The sequence below is a fragment of the Scyliorhinus torazame genome, chromosome 1 (assembly GCF_047496885.1).
Source record: "Scyliorhinus torazame isolate Kashiwa2021f chromosome 1, sScyTor2.1, whole genome shotgun sequence".
Lineage (NCBI taxonomy): Eukaryota > Metazoa > Chordata > Chondrichthyes > Carcharhiniformes > Scyliorhinidae > Scyliorhinus > Scyliorhinus torazame.
In genome coordinates this window covers 12560562-12586586 of record NC_092707.1, presented here as the reverse complement: position 1 = coordinate 12586586, position 26025 = coordinate 12560562, and the positions used below count along the sequence as shown (strand labels likewise).

The window sequence follows — 26025 nt, the reverse complement described above, 5'->3', positions numbered from 1 at the left end:
TCAGCGCAGCAAACCTTCTCCGAACGGTCTCCAATGGAAATGTGCCCCTCCTCAAGTGGGGAGACCAGCAGTTCACACAGAACAAGGAATACAATTCCGGGGTTGGGAGAGTGCGTGGCTCGCAGGGGGACTCAAAGCTGATGGCGTTCAAATGCTTGCCAAGCGCGACTCGAGCACAGACCTAGTTTGACACCAAGGCCACCCAGATCCCTCTGCACCATAGAATTCAGCAGTCTCCCTCCATTTTAATGATACCTTGCTTTTCTATTCCTGCTGCCAAAGTGGACAATGTGATAATTTCCCAAATTATACCCCACCTGCCAAATTTTAGCCTACTCACAGAACCTACCTGTATTCTGTTACAGGCTGTGGACGTGATCCAATGGTCACGTTGCAGCAGAAAAGCAGCGCGCTGCAATGGTCCTTGGCCTGTAACTAGAACAAAGAACAAAGAAAAGTACAGCACAGGAACAGGCCCTTCGGCCCTCCAAGCCCGTGCCGACCATGCTGCCCGTCCAAACTAAAATCTTCTACACTTCTGGGGTACGTATCTCTCTATTCCCATCCTATTCATGTATTTGTCAAGATGCCCCTTAAATGTCACTATCGTCCCTGCTTCCACCACCACTCTTGAGGGTTCTACCATTCACTGTATATTCCCTACCTACATTAGACCTTCCAAAATGCATTACCTCACATTTGTCCGGACTAAACTCCATCTGCCATCTCTCCGCCCAAGTCTCCAAACGATCTAAATCCTGCTGTATCCTCTGACAGTCCTCATCGTTATCCGCAATTCCACCAACCTTTGTGTCGTCTGCAAACTTACTAATCAGACCAATTACATTTTCCTCCAAATCATGTATATATACTTTGAACAGCAAAGGTCCCAGCATTGATCCCTGCGGAACACCACTGGTCACAGCCCTCCAATTAGAAAAGCATCCTTCCATTGCTACTCTCTGCTTTCTATGACCTAGCCAGTTCTGTATCCATCTTGCCAGCTCACCCCTGATCCCGTGTGACTTCACCTTTTGTACTAGTCTGCCATGAGGGACCTTGTCAAAGGCCTTACTGAAGTCCATATAGACAACATCCACTGCCCTACCTGTGTCAATCATCTTTCTGACCTCCTCGAAAAAGTCTATCAAGTTAGTGAGATACAACCTCCCCTTCACAAAACCATGCTGCGTCTCACTAATACGTCAATTTGCTTCCAAATTGGAGTAGATCCTGTCTCGAAGAATTCTCCCCAGTAATTTCCCTACCTCTGACGTAAGGCTCACCGGCCTGTAGTTCCCTGGATTATCCTTGCTACCCTTCTTAAACAAAGGAACAACGTTGGCTATTCTCCAGTCCTCCAGGACATCACCTGAAGACAGTGAGGATGCAAAGATTTCTGTCGAGGCCTCAGCAATTTCCTCTCGAGCTTCCTTCAGTATTCTGGGGTAGATCCCATCAGGCCCTGGGGACTTATCTGCCTTAATATTTTTCAAGACGCTCAACACCTCGTCTTTATGGATCTCAATGTGACCCAGGCTATCAACACACCCTTCTCCAGACTCAACATCCACCAATTCCTTCTCTCTGGTGAATACTGATGCAAAGTATTCATTTAGTACCTCGCCCATTTCCTCTGGCTCCACACATAGATTCCCTTGCCTATCCTTCAGTGGGTCAACCCTTTCCCTGGCTACCCTCTTGCTTTTTATGTACGTGTAAAAAGCCTTGGGAATTTCCTTAACCCTATTTGCCAATGACTTTTCGTGACCCCTTTTAGCCCTCCTGACTCCTTGCTTAAGTTCCTTCCTACTTTCCGTATATTCCACACAGGCTTCGTCTGTTCCCAACATTTAAGCCCTGACAAATGCCTCCTTTTTCTTTTTGACGAGCCTACAATATCACTCGTTATTCAAGGTTCCTGAAATTTGCCGTATTTATCCTTCTTCCTCGCAGGAACATGTCGGTCCTGAATTCCTTTCAATTGACATTTGAAAGCCTCCCACATGTCAGATGTTGATTTACCCTCAAACATCCGCCCCCAATCTATGTTCTTCAGTTCCTGCCTAATATTGTTATAATTAGTCTTCCCCCAATTTAGCACGTTCACCCTGGGACCACTCTTATCCTTGTCCACCAGCACTTTAAAACTTACTGAATTGTGGTCACTGTTCCCAAAATGCTCCCCTACTGAAACTTCTACCACCTGGCCGGGCTCATTCCCCAAAACCAGGTCAAGTACAGCCCCTTCCCCAGTTGAACTATCTACATATTGTTTTAAGAAGCCCTCCTGGATGCTCCTTACAAACTCTGCCCTGTCCAAGCCCCTATCACTAAGTGAGTCCCAGTCAATATTTGGGAAGTTAAAGTTACCATCACAACAACCCTGTTGTTTTTACTCCTGTCCAAAATCTGTCTACCTATCTGCTCCTCTATCTCCTGCTGGCTGTTGGGTGGCCTGTAGTAAACCCCCAACATTGTGAATGCACCCTTCTTATTCCTGATCTCTACCCATATAGCCTCGCTGCCCTCTGAGGTGTCCTCTCGCAGTACAGCTGTGATATTCTCCCGAACCAGTAGCGCAACTCCTCCACCCCTTTTACATCCCCCTCTATCCCGCCTGAAACATCTAAATCTTGGAACGTTTAGCTGCCAATCCTGCCCTTCCCTCAACCAGGTCTCTGTAATGGCAACAACGTCATAGTTCCAAGTACTAATCCAAGCCCTAAGTTCACCTGCCTTACCTGTTATACTTCTTGCATTAAAACATATGCACTTCAGGCCACCAGTCCCGCTGTGTTCAGCAACATCTCCCTATCTGCTCTGCCTCAGAGCCATACTGGCCCTATTCCCTAGTTCTCCCTCAATGCTATCACCTTCTGACCTATTGCTCCGGTACCCACCCACCTGCCATACTAGTTTAAACCCTCCCGTGTGATGCCAGAAAACCTCGCGGCCAGGATATTTATGCCTCTCCAGTTTAGATGCAACCCATCCTTCGTATACAGGTCACACCTGCCCCGGAAGAGCTCCCAGTGGTCCAGATAACGGAAACCCTCCCTCCTACACCAGCTGTTTAGCCACGTGTTTAGCTGCTCTATCTTCCTATTTCTAGCCTCACTGGCACGTGGCACAGGGTGTAATCCCAAGAGTACAACCCTAGAGGTCCTGTCTTTTAACTTTCTGCCTAGCTCCCTGAACTCCTGCTGCAGGACCTCATGCCCCTTCCTGCCTATGTCATTAGTACCAATATGTACAACGACCTCTGCCTGTTTGCCCTCCCCATTCAGGATGCCCGCTACCAGTTCGGAGACATCCTGGACCCTGGCACCAGGGAGGCAACATACCATCCTGGAGTCTCTTTCACGTCCACAGAAGCGCCTATCTGTGCCCCTGACTATAGAGTCCCCTATGACGATTGCTCTTCTGCGCTTTGACCCTCCCTGCTGAACATCGGAGCCAGACGTGGTGCCACCCGACAGTATCCAAAGGAGTATACCTGTTCGAGAGGGGGACAACCACAGGGGATTCCTGCACTGACTGACTGCCCCTTCTGGTGATCACCCATCTCTCTCCCTGCACCTTGGGTGTGACCACATCTCTATAACTCACATCTATAACGCTTTCCGCCACCTGCATGCTCCTAAGTGCATCCAATTGCTGCTCCAACCGAACCACGCGGTCTGTGAGGAGCTGCCATTGGTTACACTTGCTGCAGATGTCGTCGACCGGAACGCTGGAAGTGTCACAGATCTGCCACATCTCACAGTTGGAGCACTGCACCCCGCTGAGTGACATTTAAGCACTAACTAATTTAAAATAAACACTTGATTTATTGTTAGGTTCAGTTACAATGAGCTATATGGCCCTGACGCTAGATGATTTTTACTGTAAAATTAAATGCTAAATACCAATCTCTGCCCTCAGGTTTAGTTACTCCACTATCTAGTTAATCAATTGGATTTTTTTGCAATATTATTTTTTTTTCAAATTTAACAGATTCCCAACCAGCCAATCAGGCCACAGCTTTACTGTGATGTCACTTAGTTTTCCCCACACAATTTGAAAAGGTAATAAAAATCACTTACCTTCCCAGGATGCTCTCTGGTTCTCTCCCTGCAGATTAACAGTTACAGGCCAGAAGAAAGAGAACAAAACGGTCGGGGAAAAGCACCGCCTCCCACTCTGCACCGAATTACCTCACTGCACCAAATTACCAAGTTCCAATTTCCACTCTGGATATGTCTCACTCACTCAGGATGTGTCTCCTTCACCTGCGTAAAGCTTACTGAGTTCGCTTTCTGTCTGTCTCTTATACTGAACTCAGCTAACCAGGGTGACTCACACTACTTAAACTTCAAAGAGAAGAATACAATGTGTACCTTTGTGCCCCTAAACAGGCCTCAGGTGACTGCCAGATAACTGCCTCTCAGCAATTAGGGTGGGAGCAGCTTCAGCCAATCAAACACTAATCTACACACTGCACTTTTGACTGAAAAACAGCAGAATTAGACTTACCACTTACCTTTCCTGATTACCTCACTGCACCAAATTACCAAGTTCCAAATTCCCACTCTGGATGTGTCTCACTCACTCAGGATGTGTCTCCTTCACCTGCGCAAAACTGCCGGGGGACCCCGCTCCAAGGATCTGCCCAGCTCGCAACACCTCGCGACATCTAACGTGATCTCGTGAGACGTTGCGATCAAATCCGTCCCATTGTGGGCAGGATCACCTTTTGGCAAATCTGCATATTGGAGCGAGGCAGCCAGCCTCACTCTAATGTGCAGATTCCTAAGGCACCTGAGGATGGGATCTATCGCTGTCCCCACACATGGGGACCAGACGGAACTGCACTCGTGGGGGTCTCCAAGGTGATCGGAGGCCCCCAGGTGCATGTCCTGTGGGCAGGGTGGTGCCAGCCTGGCAGTGCCACCTGGGTGGAATTGGAAGAGCGTAGATACAAGGGGTTGGATAAGGTTCCAGAGTGTGGGCAGGAATGAGAATTTTTAAATGCGAGCCAATGTTTCAGATGAACTGAAGCTTGTCGAGGGGCCAGGGTGGAACAAGACTGTCCCAAACGATTTGTAGCCATCTGGGATGGCCACGTCCCGATTACAAAACGGACACTTGCAAAGAATGCAGGGAAAATTGGACAATATCGAAAAAAGCAAGCAGGTGTAAGGTCTGTCTGTTGATTAGAGCTGAAGCTCTAGGACTTGGCTCCCCACTCTGCAACTAGATCCTCGATTTTCTGACCAACAGACCACAATCAGTAAGAATGAACAACAACACCTCCTCCACAATAGTCCTCAACACCGGTGCCCCGCAAGGCTGCGTACTTAGCCCCCTACTCTACTCCCTGTACACACATGACTGCGTGGCAAAACTTGGTCCCAACTCCATCTACATGTTTGCTGATGATACGACCATAGTGGGCCGGATCTCGAATAACGATGAGTCCGAATACAGGGGAGAGATAGAGAACCTAGTGGAGTGGTGTAGCGACAACAATCTCTCCCTCAATGCCAGCAAAACTAAAGAGCTGGTCATTGACTTCAGGAAACAAAGTACTGTACACACCCCTGTCAGCATCAACGGGGCCGAGGTGGAGATGGTCAGCAGTTTCAAATTCCTAGGGGTGCACATCTCCAAAAATCTGTCCTGGTCCACCCACGTCGACACTACCACCAAGAAAGCACAACAGCGTCTATACTTCCTCAGGAAACTAAGGAAATCCGGCATGTCCACATTGACTCTTACCAACTTTTACAGATGCACCATAGAAAGCATCCTATCTGGCTGCATCACAGTCTGGTATGGCAACTGCTCGGCCCAGGACCGCAAGAAACTTCAGAGAGTCGTGAACACCGCCCAGTCTATCGCACAAACCTGCCTCCCATCCATTGACTCCATCTACACCTCCCGCTGCCTGGGGAAAGCGGGCAGTATAATCAAAGATCCCTCCCACCCGGCTTACTCACTCTTCCAACTTCTTCCCTCGGGCAGGAGATACAGAAGTCTGAGAACACGCACGTACAGACTCAAAAACAGCTTCTTCCCCACTGTCACCAGACTCCTAAATGACCCTCTTATGGACTGACCTCATTAACACTACACCCTGTATGCTTCATCCGATGCCAGTGCTTATGTAGTTACATTGTATATGTTGTGTTGCCCTATTATGTATTTTCTTTTATTCCCTTTTCTTCTCATGTACTTAATGATCTGTTGAGCTGCTCGCAGAAAAATACTTTTCACTGTACCTCGGTACACGTGACAATAAACAAATCCAATCCAATCTCAGACAGGACCGGTACTGCAGAACCATCTACATACTAATGTGCCATCCCTGGGAATAAAAGGCAACATTTAAGTAAACAATGCCAAGACAGACACCCCGGCGCCAGAGGAGACTAAAACAAAGCAAACCAACGGCCACCTAGGACACGCCCAGCAACCAGGGAACCCACTCCTCTATTGGAGGAAAATCGATAAGGACGATTGGGAAACGGCCTAATTAATTGGGGCCAAGTTCAAGGCCTGCCCAAAAGCGCGCGAAGCCCTTTTAGGGTATAAAAGGACTCCCCAAGAGAGGATCTCTCTCTTGGCCTTGGCTCTCAGCGAGGAGAGACCTGCTAAAGCTACTCCAGACCAAGTAAGTTCCAAGCCAACGCACGCTACGAGATAGACGCTCCTAGTTGCTATCCTGTAAACAGCTGAACCCAGCAGCCTCAGAACCGAGCAACGGCCATTGTTCCTCTGACTGAGTGGGCACCCGAAGCTAAGTATAGGCTTTAGTAATAGTGGTAGTTTAGTTTGTAGAGTTTATGCATCAGTAGATTTGACTGTGTGTAAATAAATGAGCATTGCTTTTGAACTTACTAACTGGTGTATAGAGTCATTGATCAGTATTCGGTTCTGAACCTTGTGGCGGTGTCGAAAGATACCTGGCGACTCGTGAGCAAACGTAATTAAAGCCAAATTAAGAAACAACAGCAACGAGCAACAGATTCATAAAGTTTTATGGTTGCTGTTGAAGTTTATCGGATGGGAAAGTGGTGGCGGGGTGGGGGTGGAGGAGTATATTTTGGAAATTAAATATTACTATTGAGCATTACTGCACCGAGACACTCAATCTTTCTGCCCTCTGCTCATCTCAGATGCCCTTTAAACATTAATAAATTCCAGTGAATTATCGCTGAATACAGTTCCTGATTATTTAAAACGTGCTATCCAATTATAATCAAGCGGTTAGTTTCTGGCTCGGCTCTGATTGTTCATTGCCATGGAGACAGGACCGAGTTGATGAGTCATGTGATTTTAAAGCAAAATGTCAGTCCAAATGTGATGTGGACAGATTATTGGACGGTGAAGGAGTGTTGGAAGAACATAGCCGGGATTCTCCGACTCCGCGCCGGGTCGGAGAATCACCGGGGGGGGCGTGAGAATCGTGCCACGCCACCCAGACGCCGGCCCGCCGATTCTCCAGCGCCGATTCTCGGGCACTCGCGGGATCGCCACCGTGCCGGTCGGGGGCCGTTGAAAGCGCCCCCCCCCACCTCCCCCCCCCCGCGATTCTCCGGGTCTCGACGGGCCGAGTCCCCGCTGAGTTCGGCAGAGTCCCATCGGCGTGGGTTACATAGGGTCCCACCTAGTGGGGCCTCGGACTTCTGGCTGCGGGGGCCGTCCTGGTGGGGGGGGGGGAGAGGGCGGGGGGATCCGACTCCGGGGGGGCCTCCACGGTGGCCCGCGGATCTGGGCCTACCGATCGGCGGGCGGGCTAGTTCCGTGGGGGGCCTATGTTCCTCCACGCCGGGCCCCTGTAAGGCCCCGCCATATTGCCCGGGGGACGGTGCGGAGACGGGAACCCATGCGCATGCGCGGACTCGCACCGGCCGTGGCGCACATGCGCGGACCCGCGTCGGCCGTGGCGCGCCGGCTTCCAAGCGCTGGAGCAGCGGACACCACTCTGATGCCGTACTAGCCCCCTAGGAAGGGGTACATACCCGGGCCTGGCGGCCCGTTGACACCGGAGTGGCTCGCGGCGCTTTTGATGCCGGCGTCAGAACTTGGCCGCGGGATCGGAGAATCTCGGCCCATGTCTATCGCTGGACAGGAGAGTACAGATGAAGGGGTGAGTTAATTAAAAAAATAAAAAAAATTTGGAGTACCCAATTCATTTTTTCCAATTAAGGGGCAATTTAGCGTGGCCAATGCACCTACCCTGCACATCTTTGGGTTGTGGGGGTGAAACCCACGCAAACACGGGGAGAATGTGCAAACTCCACACAGACAGTGACCCAGGGCCGGGATCGAACCTGGGACCTCGGCGCCGTGAGGCTGTAGGGCTGTGCCGCCGTGCTGCCCTGAAGGGGTGAGTTGATGAACCTTTGTTAAAAATCTATGGATCTCCTCTCCTTTCCCAAGTCCATGATGGTTGGGCGGCACGGTAGCATAGTGGTTATCACAGCTGCGTCAAAGCTCCAGGGTCCCAGGTTCGATTCCCGGCTTGGGTCACTGTCTGTGCGGAGTCTGCACGTCCTCCCCGTGTCTGCGTGGGTTTCCTCCGGGTGCTCCGGTTTCCTCCCACAGTCCAAAGATGTGCGGGTTAGGTGGATTGGCCATGATAAATTGCCCTTGGGTTAAGTGGGGTTACTGGGTTACGGGGATAGGGTGGAGGTTTGGGTTTAGGTGGGGTGCTCTTTCCAAGGGACGGTGCAGACTCGATGGGATGAATGGCCTCCTTCTGCACTGTAAATTCTATGATTAAACTTTACCTGCCTCAAGAGAAGGTGGGATGTCAGTGAACAGAATTGAAATAGGAGGAGGCTCATGTGGAGCATATACACCAGAATAGAGCAACTGGGCCAAATTGTCTAACCCTGTGCTGCACAGTCAATGATGTGGCGATGCCGGCGTTGGACTGGGGTGCGCACAGTAAGAAGTCTTCCAACACCAGGTTAAAGTCCAACAGGTTTGTTTGGAATCACTAGCTTTCGGAGCACAGCTCCTTCATCAGGTGAGTGAAGGAGCTGTGCTCCGAAAGCTTGTGATTCCAAACAAATCTGTTGGACTTTAACCTGGTGTTGGAAGACTTCCTACGGTGCACACTCCATGAGCAGAATTTCATACCCTCCCCTCTGTGGTGGGTTTGGGGGCAGGGCGTGCATTTAATTGGATGTGAGGGTGGTGGGTGGAGGTTGGAAACTCCAGTCCCTGGACCAAGGCCTGCTTTCTGCCCCGCTACCAATGGAGACTCAGGGGAACTCATCATGGTGGGAAACCTCAAACAGCAAACGCTGTCAGAGTTCATTGGGGGAAGTCCCTCACTCAAAGGCCTGATCGAGGGACCCTGCTTTGGGAAGGGGCAGGGCCCACTGTGAAACACCCTTGCAGCTGATCCCTCTCTCCCCCCCCCCCCCCCTCCCGCCCCCAACCCTGCTAATCAGCCTTTATCTCGACAGAATCCCCACCCACCATCAGTCACCTGTACCTGAGTCCATGGCAATCCTGGGCCTCAGGTGGGTGTAGTACCACAGCAGCCACTGGCTCCCATGTGGCGCTGCTGAGCAATGAAGCTTTGGCTGGACTCTGATTGGCTGGCAACTCTCAGTGGACAGTATCTCCATCCCTGGGGTCCTGATCACTGAGCAAGGCCTGTAGCTGCCAAATAAAGTGCCTGATTGGTACATGATACAGCGAACCATCCCAAAAAGAGGTGATGTGGGGCTTCAGCTGGCAGACAAGATCCCTGTTGCTTCTATTAAATACAACTCACTGTCTCACTATTACAGAAAGCAGAGAGAGAGAGTAAACAGGGGACTAAAGGCTAGTTTGCCTGACAGCGATCATTGGGAGAGTGCTGAAACTTATTATTAGGAAGTCTTGACAATACACTGAGAAATTCATAGCATGATCAGACAAAAGTTTTCAGTGACAACAAGTAGTGTTTGACAAATGTATTAGGGTTTTTTGAGGGTGTAATTAGTGGGGTAGTCAAAGGGGAACTGTAGTAAACTTGGATTTCCAAAAGGCATTTGATAAGGTTGCACAAAAGGTTAATAGGCAAGAGAAGGGCTCATATAGTTGGGGCTAATCTATGAGTATGGAGAAGGATTGGTTCATAATCCAGACAAAGAGTGGGCATAAATGGGGCATTTTCAACATTGGCAGGCTGCGACTGGTGGGGTGCTGCAAATATCAGTGTTTGGGTCTCAGCCATTTACAATCTACATGTGCTAGCTTAGTCAGAGAAGGAGAGCAGAATTTTACATTCCCCTGCCAGCTGGTTTGGAGGCGGGCGTTGTCATTTAATCTCCTTACATGGCCTTCCCATCGGGCCTTTAACTGCCTCGACCTCCCTGCAACTTTACAGCAGGCTGAGTGAGGCCTGGGCTGGGATCGCCCTCGCCCCTACCCCCACCCTGGTTCCAGTTGAGGCAGGAAGAGTTCAAGAAACTCGGAAAGTTAGTAAACAGTTGCAGCAAACAGCAAGGAAAGAAAATGACATGTTGGCTTTTATTGCAAGGGGGTTGGAGATCAGGAGTAAAGAAGTCTTGCTCCAATTGTACAGGGCTTTGATGAAACCACATCTGGAATACTTTGTACAGTTTGGGCCTCCGTACTTAAGGGAAGATAGACTTGCTTTGGAGGTGGCACAGCGAAGGTTGACTGGATTGGTCCCTGGGCTGAAATGGTTGTCCTACGATGAGAGGTTGAGTAAACTGAGTTAATATTCTCTGGCATTCAGAAGAATGAGAGGTGACCTCAAGGGGAAATACGGGCGGGATTCTGCGGGAACCGGCGGGGCGGGCCACTCCGGCGGGAAGGAGTGGCGTGACCCACTCCGGCGTCGGGCCGCCCTGACAGTGCGGAATCCTCCGCTCCTTCAGGGGCTAGGAGGACGGCGGGGTGGTTTGCACCGCGTCGGCTGGCGGGGAAGGGGCTTGGTGCCATGCCAACCGGCGGCGAAGGGCCTCTGCCGGCCGGCGCATGTTGGCGCATGCACAGGAGTGCCAGCGTCTGCTGGCGTCATCCCAGCGCATGCGCAGGGGGGTTCTTCTCCGCACCGGCCACCGCGGAGGACCACAGTGGCCGACGTGGAAGAACAGAGTGCCCGCATGGCACAGGCCCGCCCGCGGATCGGTGGGCTCCGATCGCAGGCCAGGCCACCGTGGGGGCACCTCCCGGGGCTAAACCCCCCCCCCCCCGAGGTCCCCGGAGGCTGCCCGCACAGCAAGGTCCCGCCGGCAAATATCTGGTGTAATATACTCTGGCGGGACTGGCCGAAAACGGGCGGCCACCACCGGGGGGGGGGGGGGCGCTGCCAGCGGCCACCGACTGGCGTGGCGCGATTCCCACCCCCGCCAAATCCCCGGCGCCAGAAAAGTCGGCAGCCGGCGTCGGGGCGGGATTCACGCCGCCCTCCGGCGATTCTCCGACCCCCGCCCGCTCTACAAGATTCAGAAAGGGCTTGATAGCGGAGACACCAGGAGCTTGTTCCCCCTCGCTGGGGTGTCTAAAACAGGGGGCGGCACAGTCTCCGGGTCAATCGTTTCAGACTGAGAGGAGGAGAAATGTCTGATGCACGATCAATTGCACAAAGACTAAAGTTGGGTACAACTGTGGCTTTATTACAGTCAGATGCGTGGCCTCCTGCTGCAGCTGGCGAAATGGCAGGGCACTGGAGGTCATGCATATTTATACAGTTCTCCGTGGGCGGAGCCAGCCGGCAGGAGCTACCGGCGAACCTGTAGTGACAGTCCTACCTTACATCCCCTATTACAGTGGTTCACCACAACGTCTTTACCCAAAGGGATTGGAATTCATTACCCCAGAGGGTTGTGGGTGCTCCAACATTGAATAAGTTTAAGGCTGAGATAGACAGATTTTCCTGCTTCTATCTCCCGTGCTCTCATATTCATCTTTAACTGATGGAGACACCACGCCAATTGTGGAGGGTTGATAAGCTCAGCAGGAGTGTTCCTCCAGACTCCAAAGAGTGAGATTCACCTCCTTGCGGCAGGACCGTTACTCTGTGTAGCACCTTCAATATGACGCGAGGCAGGTTGAGGTAATGTCAATTGAAGGCTTTATTAAGCAGAACTTTATCCCCAGCAGCGTGGTTACAGAATGCAGTTGCTGAGGGAAATGGAGGGAAAAGCTGGGTTCTTATACCGGCATTTCTGGGTGGAGTCCAGTAGGTGGCAGATCCTATCAGGACCTGGCATCCCTCCACCAATAGCCTGTCGACACGTGGTGTACCGTATTACCCCTAATACATACCACCACACTCTGGTGACTTTAATAGTTGCGTTCTTTTGCTGATTCTGGCTGTTACACTCAGCGGGATTCCGCAAGCGGAGTATTGATGAGGACAGCCTTTAAAATCATCAGAGCCCCTGCTGCTAATGCTGGGGTGAGCTGGCCTCTCACTAGGCCACAGAGATGCCTGGGAGTTCAAATAGAGCCTATGAACGCCTTGGATGAACATACCTTAGAGTTCACCGTCCAGCAGTTGGTCGGCAGCAACTCGCTAACACTCCTTAGTGCTGCAGACACATGGGAACGCCACTACCTACAAGCACCCGTCCAAATCACACATCATCCTGACTTGGATCTGTAACGCCGTTCCTTCAATATTGCTGGGTCAAAATCTCTTCCAACAGCACTGTGGGTGTACCTGCGGCAGATGGACAAAAGCAGTTCAAGAAGACACTCCCCCCCCCCCCCCCCCTCCACCCCCACCCACCACCTTCTCAAGGGCAACTAAGGATTAGCAATAAACTCCAGCCTTGCCAGTGTTGTGCTCACAGGTCCACAGGTCACTGAAAGGGGCGACACAGGTGGAGAAGGTAGTCAAGAAGGCATACGGCATACTTGCCTTCATCGGCCAGGGAATTGAGTATAAAAATTGGCAAGTCATGTTGCAGCTGTATGAAATGAAATGAAATGAAAATCGCTTATTGTCACGAGTAGGCTTCAATGAAGTTACTGTGAAAAGCCCCTAATTGCCATATTCCGGCGCCTGTTCGGGGATCTTAGTTAGGCCACACTTGGAGCATAGTGTTCAATTCTGGTCGCCACACTACCAGAAGGATGTGGAGGCTTTAGAGAGGGTGCAGAAGAGATTTACCAGAATGTTGCCTGGTATGGAGGGCATTAGCTATGAAGAGAGTTGAATAAACTCGCTTTGTTCTCACTGGAACGACGGAGGTTGAGGGGCGACCTGATAGAGGTCTACAAAATTATGAGGGGCGTAGACAGAGTGGATAATCAGAGACTTTTTTCCAGGGTAGAGGGGTCAATTACTAGGGGGAATAGGTTTAAGGTGAGAGGGGCAAGGTTTAGAGGAGATGTACGAGGCAAGTTTCTTACACAGAGGGTAGTGGGTGCCTGGAACTCACTACCGGAGGAGGTGGTGGAAGCAGGGATGATAGTGACGTTTAAGGGGCATCTTGACAAATACATGAATAGGATGGGAATAGAGGGTATCGGACCCCAGAAGTGTAGAAGATTTTAGTTTAGACGGGCAGCATGGTCGGCGCAGGCTTGGAGGGCCGAAGGGCCTGTTCCTGAGCTCTACTTTTCTTTGTTCTTTGTTTGTTTTGTTCACATCATAGGCCTGTAAAACCTATTGGGAAGAAGGACACTTTACGTTCAAACGGTAGCATGGCACATAGATAACTTACTGTGACAAGATTGACTCAAGGGTCAGGTGGCTTCTTTTGTGTTTTCTTTGTGCATACAGCGATGAGCTCCTGTCAAAACATGCCCCTGGAATGTCCTGCAAATCTAGATGTGCTTTTGTTGGATCTTCCATTGAAGAGACATCAAGGTGCAGATTATTTGTGGAGTTAACAATTATCATGGTCTGGATATTTACAGAAACTGAAACACAATGGTCACCCTCGACGGGGCATCTGAAACTTGAACATTCACAAAGAGGGGTGTGAAGGAACCAATTTTTCTCCAGCGAGTGTGAATATCCACCATTCGTCCCCCATTAGGTGGCAATGGTTAATGATACCAAGTCATTTACATGGATAATGAGAGTATTGATTTTGTGCTCACAAGACAGAAACTGGCTTCAGATAATGAACATCTCATCATTCTAAGGGCAATGCAGTCTGGAACAAAGACCTCAGAGAGAAGATATCTCACCCTAAACAGAACAGAATGCTGCCTTGAAAAAGTCACCTCAGGCAGAGAAATTGAGCTTTTCTTAGGCCCAGCAAGCCCTGCAAGATTATATTGCTTGTCTACAGGCTCGACTGTGGCATTCAGCTGAAAGCATTCATAAACCTGCCATTGCTTGGAGAACTATTGTGGGTTCATCACCTAAGCACCTTCAGCCTTGATTGTTCCTTCAGTGACCTGAAGGGAATTTTCAGGCCTGTAATCTTTCTAACGGCCATCTTGAAGAAACAGCCTAATAGTGGCTTGTGAACTCTCTTCTTAAACTGCAAATCACTTTTTTGACATTCGTCTTTGTGTGTGCATCTGTGTGAATGAGGAGCGGGTATTTGTTGAAGTAACATTTTAGGCAGTGCGCAAGATAAAAATGTATCCTTTTTTTTTCATTGAATCTTACCATTAAAGGGCTGTTTAGCACAGGGCTAAATCGCTGGCTTTGAAAGCAGACCAAGGCAGGCCAGCAGCACGGTTCAATTCCCGTAACAGCCTCCCCGAGCAGGCGCCGGAATGTGGCGACTAGGGGCTTTTCACAGTAACTTCATTTGAAGCCTGCTTGTGACAATAAGCAATTTTTTTTAAACCAGAAAGCCTGTTTTGTGTCTGTTCTTTAAAGTTAAAGCGTTGAAGGGGTTAAAACATTCTTTCCCAAAAATGCATCTTGTTGTGATTGGCCTCGAAGTATGAAAAAAGGGAGGAGCCATCCCAATTCTCTCTCCCCTGTCATAACACCAGTGATGTTTCAGACGTTGGTTCGGCCACATTTGGAATACTGCGTGTAGTTCTGGTCGCCACATTACAAAATGATGTGGATGCTTTGGAGAAGGTGCAGAGGAGGTTCACCAGGATGTGGCCTGGTATTGGGGGTGCTAGCTATGAAGAGAGGTTGAATATATTAGGATTATTTTCATTAGAAAGGCGGAGGTTGAGGGGGGACCTCATTGAGGTCTACAAAAACATGAGAGGTATAGACAGGGTGGATAGCAAGAAGCTTTTTCCCAGAGTGGGGGACTCAATTACTAGGGGTCATGAGTTCAAGGTGGGAGGGGAAAAGTTTAAGGGAGATATGCGTGGAATGTTCTTTACGCAGAGGGTGGTGGGTGCCTGGAACGCATTGCCGGCGGAGGTGGTAGAGGCGGGCACGATAGCGTCATTTCAGATGTATCTAGACAGATACATGAATGGGCAGGGAGCAGAGGGATACAGATCCTTAAAAAATAGGCGACAGTTTTAGATAGAGGATCTGGATCGGCGCAGGCTTGGAGGGCCGAAGGGCCTGTTCCTGTGCTGTAATTTTTCTTTGTTCTTTGATACCCACATTCACTGAACGCTTGAAATGTTTAAAACTGAGCATTATTTAAACTATGCAGCCATATGCAGAGAACACATTTTGGCTCACTTCTAAACGTTATTTCTAACATTTCCCACAACAGATGATGAATAATGCCAGAATTGATGAAAACATTTGCAAAAGACAAAAACACACACAGCAGGGACATGACAGCACGTGTCCCAGCAACACGTATGTAGACTTCCAAAGCAGTGACTTATCCAAAACTTTGATGCAATGTCCCAGTCACATGCTATCCTTGTTCCCAAGGCCTACACTGTCTCCTTGTTGGGCAATGCCCCCATTTTTAAATTCTCACTCCTTTTTTCACCTGCCTCCATGGTCCTTCCCCCTCTCCCTCGGCCAAAGGCCGCAAGAAACTTCAGAGAGTCGTGAACACCGCCCAGTCCATCACACGAACCTGCCTCCCATCCATTGACTCCATCTACACCTCCCGCTGCCTGGGGAAAGTGGGCAGCGTAATCAAAGACCCCCACCACACGGCTTACTCACTCTTCAAACTTCTTCCATCAGGCAGGAGATACAAAAGTCTGAGAACACGCACGAACAGACTCAAAAACAGCTTCTTCCCCACTGTCACCAGACTCCTAAACGGCCCTCTTATGGACTGACCTGATTAACACTACACCCTGTATGCTTCACCCGATTCGGGTGTCTAGATATTTACATTGTGGACCTTGTGTTGCCCTATTATGTATTTTATTTTCATGAACTTAGTGATCTGTTTGAGCTGCTCGCAGAAAAATATTTTTCACTGTCCCTCGGTACACGTGACAATAAACAAATCCAATCCAATCCACTCCTTTCCTACCTCTGTAATCTCTTCTGGTCTGTCGTAAGATCCCTGAGTTTTCTCCAATTCTGGCTTATTGGTAACCCCCGATAATCCCCAACTGCACAGTTGGCGGCCGTGCGTTCAACTGTCTGGACCCCCAAGCTCTGGAATTCCCAACCTAAACCTCCTTGCCTCTCTCCTCCTTTGAGACATGATTCGATTCTTACCTCGGGTCACTGTCTGTGCGGAGTCTGCACGTTCTCCCCGTGTCTGCGTGGGTTTCCTCCGGGTGCTCCGGTTTCCTCCCACAGCCCAAAGATGTGCAGGTTAGGTGGGTTGGCCATGAAACATTGCTGAATAGTTAGGTGGGGCTATGGGGCTAGGAGTGGGGGATTGGGCCTAGGTAGAGTGCTCTATCGGAGCAAGGGCCAGTGCAGACATGATGGACCAAATGGGGCAGCACGGTAGCACAAGTGGATAGCACTGTGGCTTCACAGCGCCAGGGTCCCAGGTTCGATTTCCCACTGGGTCACTGTCTGTGCGGAGTCTGCACGTTCTCCCCGTGTGTGCGTGGGTTTCCTCCGGGTGCTCCGGTTTCCTCCCACAGTCCAAAGACGTGCAGGTTAGGTGGATTGGCCACGATAAATTGCCCTTAGTGACCAAAAAGGCCAGATGGGGTTATTGGGTTACGGGGATAGTGTGGAAGTGAGGGCTTAAGTGGGTTGGTGCAGACTCGATGGGCCAAATGGCCTCCTTCTGCACTGTATGTTCTATGTTCTATGTTGTTCTATGAAACTATATGGTGGAAAAAACCATGGCGAATGCCCCCTCTGCTTCTTCTAATAGTGACCATGGGATCATTAACATCCACCTGAGATTAGGGTGAGCAGGTTTTCTAAAGTCAACTCTGGGACACACTGACTGACCAACTTCTGTTAATAGTGAGTTTTGGGTAAAGGGATAGGAGAGTTCGCCCCCCCCCCCCCCCACCCCCCCCCCCCCCCAACACTTCAGTGTAGGGCTGAGTTATTTCTCTCCATCAGCTGCTGGACTGCATGGCTGGCTGGCGATGTCTTGCTGCCGGCAGATGTCAACACCCCAGATCGCTCCCATGCCAACGCGCCCCCCCTCCCCCCCCCCCCCCCCACCATCCCAGCCCTCGTTTGGTGAACTCTCTCCTCCACCTTCAGCCCATTTTTATTTCTATCAATTTATTTCCATTTCTTCCATCGATCTGTTTTTCCCTCACCATTGCACCCCCGCCCCAGTGTAAATCTGACCCTATTTCCAGTTCTCTCCAGCTTTGACAAAGACTCACCCAGACTCGGAGCGTTTGCTCCCGTCTCTCTCCACAGACGGTGTCGGACCTGCTGAAATTGTCCAGCATTTCCTGCTTTTGTTTCAGACGCCCAGCATCCGCGGCGATTTGCTTTTACCTTGTGGGATCTGCTCAGGTTGCGTTAGTCCAGGAAGTCCTCGAACTCACGACACGATTATTTCCTGAAAACCGCGTCTTAAATCAAAACGTCACGAGTCGGAACAGACACCTCAAGGAAAGAAGCTATGCTGAGCTTGTATCAAACCTTGGTAAGACCGCACTCGGAATGTTGCACAACTCTGGGGCGAAATTCTCCCCCAACAGCGCGATGTCCGGACTGGCGCCTAAATCGGCGCCAATCAGACGGGCATCGCGCCGCCCCAAAGGTGTGGAATGCTCCGCATCTTTGGCGGCCTAGCCCCAACATTGAGGGGCTAGGCCGACGCCGGAGGGATTTCCGCCCCGCCAGCTGGCGGAAATGGCATTTGTTGCCCCGCCAGCTGGCGCGGAAATGCGGCGCATGCGCGGGAGCATCAGCGGGCGCTGACAGTTTCCCGGCGCATGCGTGGGAGCGTCAGCGGCCGCTGACAGTTTCCCGCGCATGCGCAGTGGGGATAGTCACTTCCGCCTCCGCCATGGTGGAGGCCGTGGCGGAGGCGGAAGGGAAAGAGTGCCCCCACGGCACAGGCCCGCCCGCGGATCGGTGGGCCCCGATCGCGGGCCAGGCCACCGTGGGGGCACCCCCCGGGGTCAGATCGCCCCGCGTCCCCCCCCCAGGACCCTGGAGCCCGCCCACGCCGCCTGGTTTAATTTACGCCGGCGGGACAGGCAATTTCTGGGCGGGACTTCGGCCCATCCGGGCCGGAGAATTGAGCGGGGGGTCCCGCCAACCGGCGCGGCCCGATTCCCGCCCCCGCCCAATCTCCGGTACCGAAGACTTCGGCGGGGTCGGGGGCGGGATTCACGATGGCCAACGGCCATTCTCCGACCCGGCGGGGGGTCGGAGAATGACGCCCCTGATCTCCAAATTACAAAAGGCTACAGAGAAGGCGCAAAGAAATATTTACAAGGATAATATCAGGAACGTCAGGAGAGGATGAGCAGGCTGAGACCTCTTTGGCGTTGTCAGGTAGCCTATCGCAGGCCTTTATAATTCAGAAATGTTTTGACAGAGGGGATACAGAGGGCGCGATTCTCCGCTCCCGCGCCGGTTGGGAGAATCGCCTGGCGCGCCATTTTTCCCCGCGACGCCGGTCCGACGCCCTCCCGCGATTCACCCAAGCGGCGAGAACGGCCCCGTCGAATTCTGTGCGGCGCAGGCCGGAGAATCGCCCGGGACACCCAAAATGGCGATTCTCCGCTACACCCGCCATTCTCCGGCCCGGATGGGCCGAGCGGCCTGCCCAAAACGACGGCTTCCCGCCGGCGCCATCCACACCTGGTCGCTGCCGGTGGGAACAGCTCGGGAACGCCGGGGGGGCAGCCTGTGGGGGGGGGGGCGAGGGGGGTCCTTTCACCGGGGTAGGACTCAAAAGGGGTCTGGCCCGCGATCGGTGCCCACCGATCGGCGGGCCAGCCTCTCTGAAGGAGGACCTCCTTTCCTCCGCTGCCCCGCAAGATCCATCCGACATCTTCTTGCGGGGCGGCCTCGGGGAGGACGGCAACTGCAGATGCGTCGGCTGGCGCCGGCCAACCCACGCATGCGCGAGTGACGCCAGTTACGCGGTGGAAAGCAGCGCCAATATGCCTGCCGCGCGCTGACGGCGCTGCTTTCGCGACACGCTGCCCGGGTTGCTCGCGGCCCCGATCCTAGCCCATTTTCGGGCCCTGAATCGGTCGAGAACGGGGCTGTTTTGCGCCGTCGTGAACCTCGACGCCGTTCACGATGGCGTGGGCACTTAGTCGCGGGAGCGGAGAATCGCGCCCAGAGAGAATGCTTCCTCGTGTGCGGAAGGGCAGAACTAGAGGACGTCAGTATAGGATCGTCGCCAAGAAACCCAATCTAGAAATTCAGCAGAAACTGCTTCACCCAGAGAGCGGTGAGAATGTGGAAAATCACTGCCACAGGGAGTGGTTGAGGTGAATCGTGTGGTTAAATTTAAGGGGATCTAAGCTAAGGAGGGAGAAAGGAACAGAGGGTTTCTCTGACGGAATTCGATGAGGAAGAATGGGAGGGTGCTCAAGTGGAGCATCAATACTAGCACGGACGAATGGCCTCTCTCTGTGCCACATATCCAATCTAATCCTGATGGACTCGGAGTCAGACACCCAAAACGCGATTTTCAAGTCTTTTGGGCTGTGACTGTCTCAGGTAGCCACGGTGATGACAGGTCATGCCCTCGAGAAGTCAAGGCAGGGCAAAATTATTGACCGTGGATCCCGTTGTACACCCTATTGCCCTCCCACTGCCAAATAGAAATATCGGAGGAGTCCATCACTGATTCACGGAACCTGTCAGCTTTTAGGTTCACCCATTCCAAAAGAGCTTTTAGGAATGTCAATCTTCCCCATAACAGGTTTGAGGGGCTGGCTTTGCAAACCAGCTGATACGTTGTTCTTCAGTTGGGTCAATTAGGATGAGAATAATGTGCCTTGATCGGCTTTGGAAAATTAAGCCTGATGCAAACTATCCAGTTTGACGCATAAGGCACACCTTTGGGAATATTTCTGATCGTAGAAAACCCAGAGACTGAGTGAAGAGCTTCAGTGGTTTTCGCTGGCTCACGACTGCACATCTTAAAGGGTAACATGAAAGAGCTGTGCGTGGGGAGGTGTTCCTGTTAAGCTCGGATGGTGACTCTATAATAAGAAGAACATGGAAGCAAGCCTTGACTTCTTCGACTCCAAGTTTATTGTGTTGAGTAATCACTTCCTCAACAATAAACAGTGCCACCTGCATCCCCTTTATATATCGACACAGTCTAGTAAACAATAAGTGCAATCTATGAGACAATTAAAATCCCAATTCCAAACATAAGTACTGGGGAACGTTAACTCTTTCCTGACAGTTCCTACCTGTGACGTCATCCCATGACATGGATATAGAATGGCTCTGTCATCCTCTTCCGAGCCTTGGTCTAAGCAATAGCCACTTGCTTTGCTGTTTCGTACCTGTTGGATTAAAAAGAATTCTGGTTCAAGTTCAAGCCAGACTCACGCCTTACTAAAGGGCTGACATGCACAACTGCTCCCTTGGCCATTCCACTTTGCACTTACTAACATCAAGGAAACAGCTGGTCAGGAGCAATGTGTTTGCTAGAAATATTCAGCACATTGTAAGGTCATGGGGAAAAAAAAGTGCATTCTGTGGTGCGGCCTCACAGAAGGAGGAATGACTGCGGCGAATTACAACACTGAAACAGGCCATTCAGCCCAACCGGTCCAGACTGGGGTTTATTAGAACAAAGAACAAAGAAAAGTACAGCACAGGAACAGGCCCTTCGGCCCTCCAAGCCTGCGCCGACCATGCTGCCCGACTAAACTAAAATCTTCTACGCTTCCGGGGTCCGTATCCCTCTATTCCCATCCTATTCATGTATTTGTCAAGATGTCCCTTAAATGTCACTATCGTCCCTGCTTCCACCACCTCCTCCGGCAGCGAGTTCCAGGCACCCACTACCCTCTGTGTAAAAAAACTTGCCTCGTACATCTCCTCTAAACCTTGCCTCTCGCACCTTAAACCTATGCCCCCTAGTAATTGACCCCTCTACCCTGGGAAAAAGCCTCTGACTATCCACTCTGTCAATGCCACTCATAATTTTGTAGACCTCTATCAGGTCGCCCCTCAACCTCCGTCGTTCCAGTGAGAACAAACCGAGTTTATTCAACCTCTCCTCATAGCTAATGCCCTCCATACCAGGCAACATCCTGGTAAATCTCTTCTGCACCCTCTCTAAAGCCTCCACATCCTTTTGGTAGTGTGGCGACCAGAATTGAACACTACACTCCAAGTGTGGCCTAACTAAGGTTCTATACAGCTATTCTTCAAACCTGCCTCTTCCCATCCCCCTCTTTATATCCCTCCCCTCCCCCCACATATCAACTCTTCTTTTCTCCTTCATGTGTTTATCCAACTTCCCCCTCAAATACATCTGTACTATTCACCTCCCTGAGCGAGCGAGCTCCACAAGCTCACCACTCTCTGGATAAAGGAGTTTCTCCTGAATTTCCGATGGGATTTCTCACTGACTATTTTATGTTCCTGGCCCCTTTATTTTGGCCTCCCCCACATATTGACGCATCTTCCCTCCATCCAGCTGATTGAATGCCTTCATCATGTTAAAGACCCCTATTGGGCCGTTCAGGTTATCTTCAACCTTCTCTTCCTGTTCAGCCTTTCCTGAATGATACATTTTCTTTGGTGATTGTGGCACAATTACAGATGGAGGTAAAGATTTGGCTGACAAGCTGTCTGTCTTCAGTCAGTCATTGCTAATGTTGGAGTTTGAGGCGCTTTTGTATGTTGGTTCTGGCTGGCTAAGAACGCTGGGCGAGACATAAGAATGTCTGAACAATAACTAGTTTATTGGATAAACAACACCAAATATAGATACACAAGATCGGTGTCACCCTGTCTGAGCTGTGAGGTTTCTCCCTCTTGACTCTTAGTCATGTGTCTTATATAATTGTGCGGTAGGACAGTTTCTCTCGCTCCACGCATTCCAGCAGGATGCAGCCAGTAAATCACGCACATTATATTTTATATCTGTTGCAGCAATGCTTATAAAAGCCTGAGTTGACGTATATATTTGTTGAAATAATATTAGTAAAGAACACAGGTTAAGGTACCCAGATATTGTGTCTGCTAAAGCTGTAATTAAGGAGTCATAAAAGAGTGAGGTAATTATTGATTTTAACCACTTGCTTGGTTGCAGATAAAGCACTAATGGAATTGTGTTTTGATTGCTGGAGATTCCCTGGAGTATAGATAATTTATGGGGGAATCCTAGCTAAGCAGATCATGGAACTTAGTGAGATACAGGTGATGTCATTAATGGGAGGAACCAGGTCTGTCTGTAACTTCGCAGCAGTTTTTGCCACATGCTGGTACGTTGAGCAGAAGTGAAAGGAACTCTCTCCAAAAGACTCTACACAGCTGAGCAAGTAAACCTGGTTTGTTAACTTCATTTATAAGTGGCATTTAAACTGCATTGGGTTCCTTAATTGGAGTTAGTAGTAAATAGTAAGTTTAAGTTTTCCCTTGTGTTTAAGAACTTTTTAACTGATAATTGCAAAGCTATTTCTTTGATGTTAATGTGTTAATTCTGCGTTTAAATTAAGGTTTGTATTAACATAAAAGATACTTAGTGGTCATAGACTATTGGTTATTGATAGATTGGATGACTGGGCGAAAACCTGGCAAATGGAGTTTCATGTGGGGAAGCGTGAGGTCGTGAACTTTGATTGGAGGAATCAAAAGGCAGATTATTATCTAAATGGAGAGAGAGACTGCAGGTGAGTAAAGTACAGAGGGATCTAGGTGTTCTAGTGCATTAATCACAAAAAGCTAGCAGGCTGGTCCAACAAGTAGTTAAGAAAGCAAACGGCATTTTGGTCTTTATTGCAAAGGGGTTGGGAGTTTAAAAATAGGGATATTTTGTTGGAATTGTGCAGAGTGTTGAGGAGGCCTCACCTGGAATACTGCATACAGTTTTGGTCCCCTTAAAAAAGGATATAGTAACATTGGAGGCAGTCCAAAGGAGATTCAACAGTCTAATTTCTGGGATGAGAGGGTTGTCCTTTTGAGAGAGACTAAATAGTCTGGGTCTGTATTCCTTGGAGCTTAGAAGAGTGAGGGGTTATCTTATTCAAAAATATCAGATCTTGAGGGGGCTTGACAGCGTGGATGGTGAGATGTTTTCACTCGTGGGAGAGTCTCGAACGAGGTGGGCATAGCTACAAGGTAACGGGCCCATCTTTTAAAAATGAGATACGTAGAAATGTCTTCTCTTGCAGGATGGTGAATCTCTGGAACTCTCTGCCCCGGGGGGTGGTGGAGGCTGGGTCATTAGAAGTGTTTAAAATGGCGGTGGATAAATATTTGATAGATTGAGGAATGAGGGCTTTGGGGAAATGTCACAAAGGAGGAATTGAGGCCGGCATAGATCAGCCATGATCTTATTGAGCGATGGGATAGGCTGGAAGGGCCTGGTGGCCTAATCCTGCTTCTAATTCTTGTGCTCTTGTGTCCGTGTGTGTCAGAGTTATCACTCCTGGGGTGAAGTTTCCTTTCCTTGCAGTTTTACAAATTAAAAAAATTGTTTGGGGTCTGGTATGGGTAGCACGGTAGCACAGTGGTTAGCACTGTTGCTTCACAGCTCCAGGGTCCCAGGTTCGATTCCCGGCTTGGGTCGCTGTCTGTGCGGAGTCTGCACGTTCTCCCCGTGTCTGCGTGGGTTTCCTCCGGGTGCTCCGGTTTCCTCCCACAAGTCCCGAAAGACGTGCTTGTTAGGTGAATTGGACATTCTGAATTCTCCCTCTGTGTACCCGAACAGGCGCCGGAATGTGGCGACTAGGAGCTTTTCACAGTAACTTCATTGCAGTGTTAATGTAAGCCTACTTGTGACAATAAATATTATTATTACATAACAAAGCAAATGGCTATTGACTAAGCTAAAATCTCACCCTTACAGGCATATGCAAATTAAATTTCCAGAATTCGCAGTCAGGCCTCAGCCAGAGCGTTGGGCCCACTTCTCGGCATCAAACTTCAGGAAGGGTGTCAAGGGCTTGGAGAGGTTGCAGAGGAGATGGCATGGTACCGGGGATGAGGGACTTCAGTTCGATCGGGAAAAATGGAAAATCCAGGATTGTTCTCCTTTGAGAAGGGAATGTTAAAATGGGATTTAATAAAGGCGTTCAAAATCATGAGGGGCTTTGGTAGAGCAGACACTGGCTGAACAGGCAGTAACCTGAGGGCGCAGGCTTGGGAAATTATGGCGGGAGAAGAAGAGAAGAATCCCGACAGTGCAGAAGGAAGCCATTTGGCCCATCGAGTCTGGCCTGACCCTCTGAAAGGGAACCCTACCTAGGCCCAATCCCCCGCCCTATCCCCGTAACCCCATCGAGGGGTAATTTAGCGTGGCCAATCCAGCTTAACTGCACATCTTTTAACTGTGGGAGGAAACCGGAGCACCCGGAGGAAACCCACGCACACACGGGGAGAACGCGCAAACGTCACACAGTCGCCCAAGGCCAGAATCGAACCCGGGTCCCTGGGGCTGTGAGGCGGCAGTGCTAACCACTGTGCCTGACAGGATGGTGGTATCAGGTTCAATAGGAACTTTCAAAAGAGAATTGGGTAAACATTTGTAGGGGGATAGAGGAAGAGCAGGGGAGCGGGAATAATTGGATAGCTCTTGCAAACTGCCGACGCAAGCACGATGGGCCAAGGGCCTTCTCATGTGTTGTGGAATTTTGTGACGCAAACCGCTCAACAAAATGGGACACCTGCTTAGGAAAGTTCAGGGTGAGCAATGTGCTTCAGAGAAAGTTTCACTGGTGTAGCGGAGGGAAATTTGCACTGTGCCAAACCATGCGTTAGTTCATCTCTCCGCGTTTCCTGACACCGGGGGGGCCCTGAGTGGAAAACTGTACCATTCCGGAAAGCTGACTATGTTTTATTTTATTCTTCAGCGTCGTTGACATTGCTTGAATGTGGGAGCTGGGATCGGAAGCCAGACTGAATATGGAAAGCATGGCAAAAGGAGATGGAAGTATTTTATAAAACCACCGGCAAGATAGTTGAAGTTATCCAAAGTTTATTTTCAGGGCATCAGGAAAATCCACTGCGGCTTCAGTTCCCCGTCAGAGATCCAGTCAACACACCAGTGTGGCTTTGGAAGATGTGCTTTGTTTTCGGATTTATCACTCTCTCACAAAAAGTAGGTTTTTATTTTAATAGGTTTAAAGTCAGAATGGTGTGGGCCAACCCCTGTCCTTACTGCCACTTCCTCCCTCGACCTTGACCCCCCCCAAAGCTGTGATTCCCCCACCAGCTATCGTTCACTCGTGGTCTGGGGTCCCTCGTCTATCCTTGGCCTTGGGTGGGTGCAGTACCGGCAGCAGCCACCACCGCCCCTCGGTGCTGCCGAGCATTGAAGGGTTCCCGCCCTCTGATTTGGTGGCGGCTCTTGAGGGACAGGATTTCTTCCCCGAAATCCTGCATATCCCGGGGAAGGCCCAGGCTGCCCGGTGAAATGCTCGATGTGGTGGGCCTTCTAACCCACGAGGACGAAGCAGGACTATCACTGCTTCTCCGGCTGGTGGGCGAGTCTCGAGTCACCTGCATTAAATCCCGCCCAATGAATCGGGGGTTTACACCTACACGCACATTCCCAGGGTTCTGCTCAGAATATATCTTTGGAGGAGAGTTTTATCCCATTT

At 50.4% G+C, this 26025-nt stretch overlaps 1 protein-coding gene across 5 annotated transcripts in view; it reads right to left on the bottom strand.

Moving 5' to 3' along the window:
- The window catches only part of galnt9 (polypeptide N-acetylgalactosaminyltransferase 9), a 499594-nt gene that overhangs the window by 116633 nt on the left and 356936 nt on the right, over window positions 1-26025 (bottom strand). For all 5 annotated transcript variants that reach the window (XM_072467774.1, XM_072467622.1, XM_072467537.1 and 2 more), the window contains exon 9: window positions 20656-20751. In XM_072467774.1, coding sequence (XP_072323875.1) covers window positions 20656-20751 — 96 coding nt within the window. The remainder of the gene's footprint in view (window positions 1-20655; window positions 20752-26025) is intronic.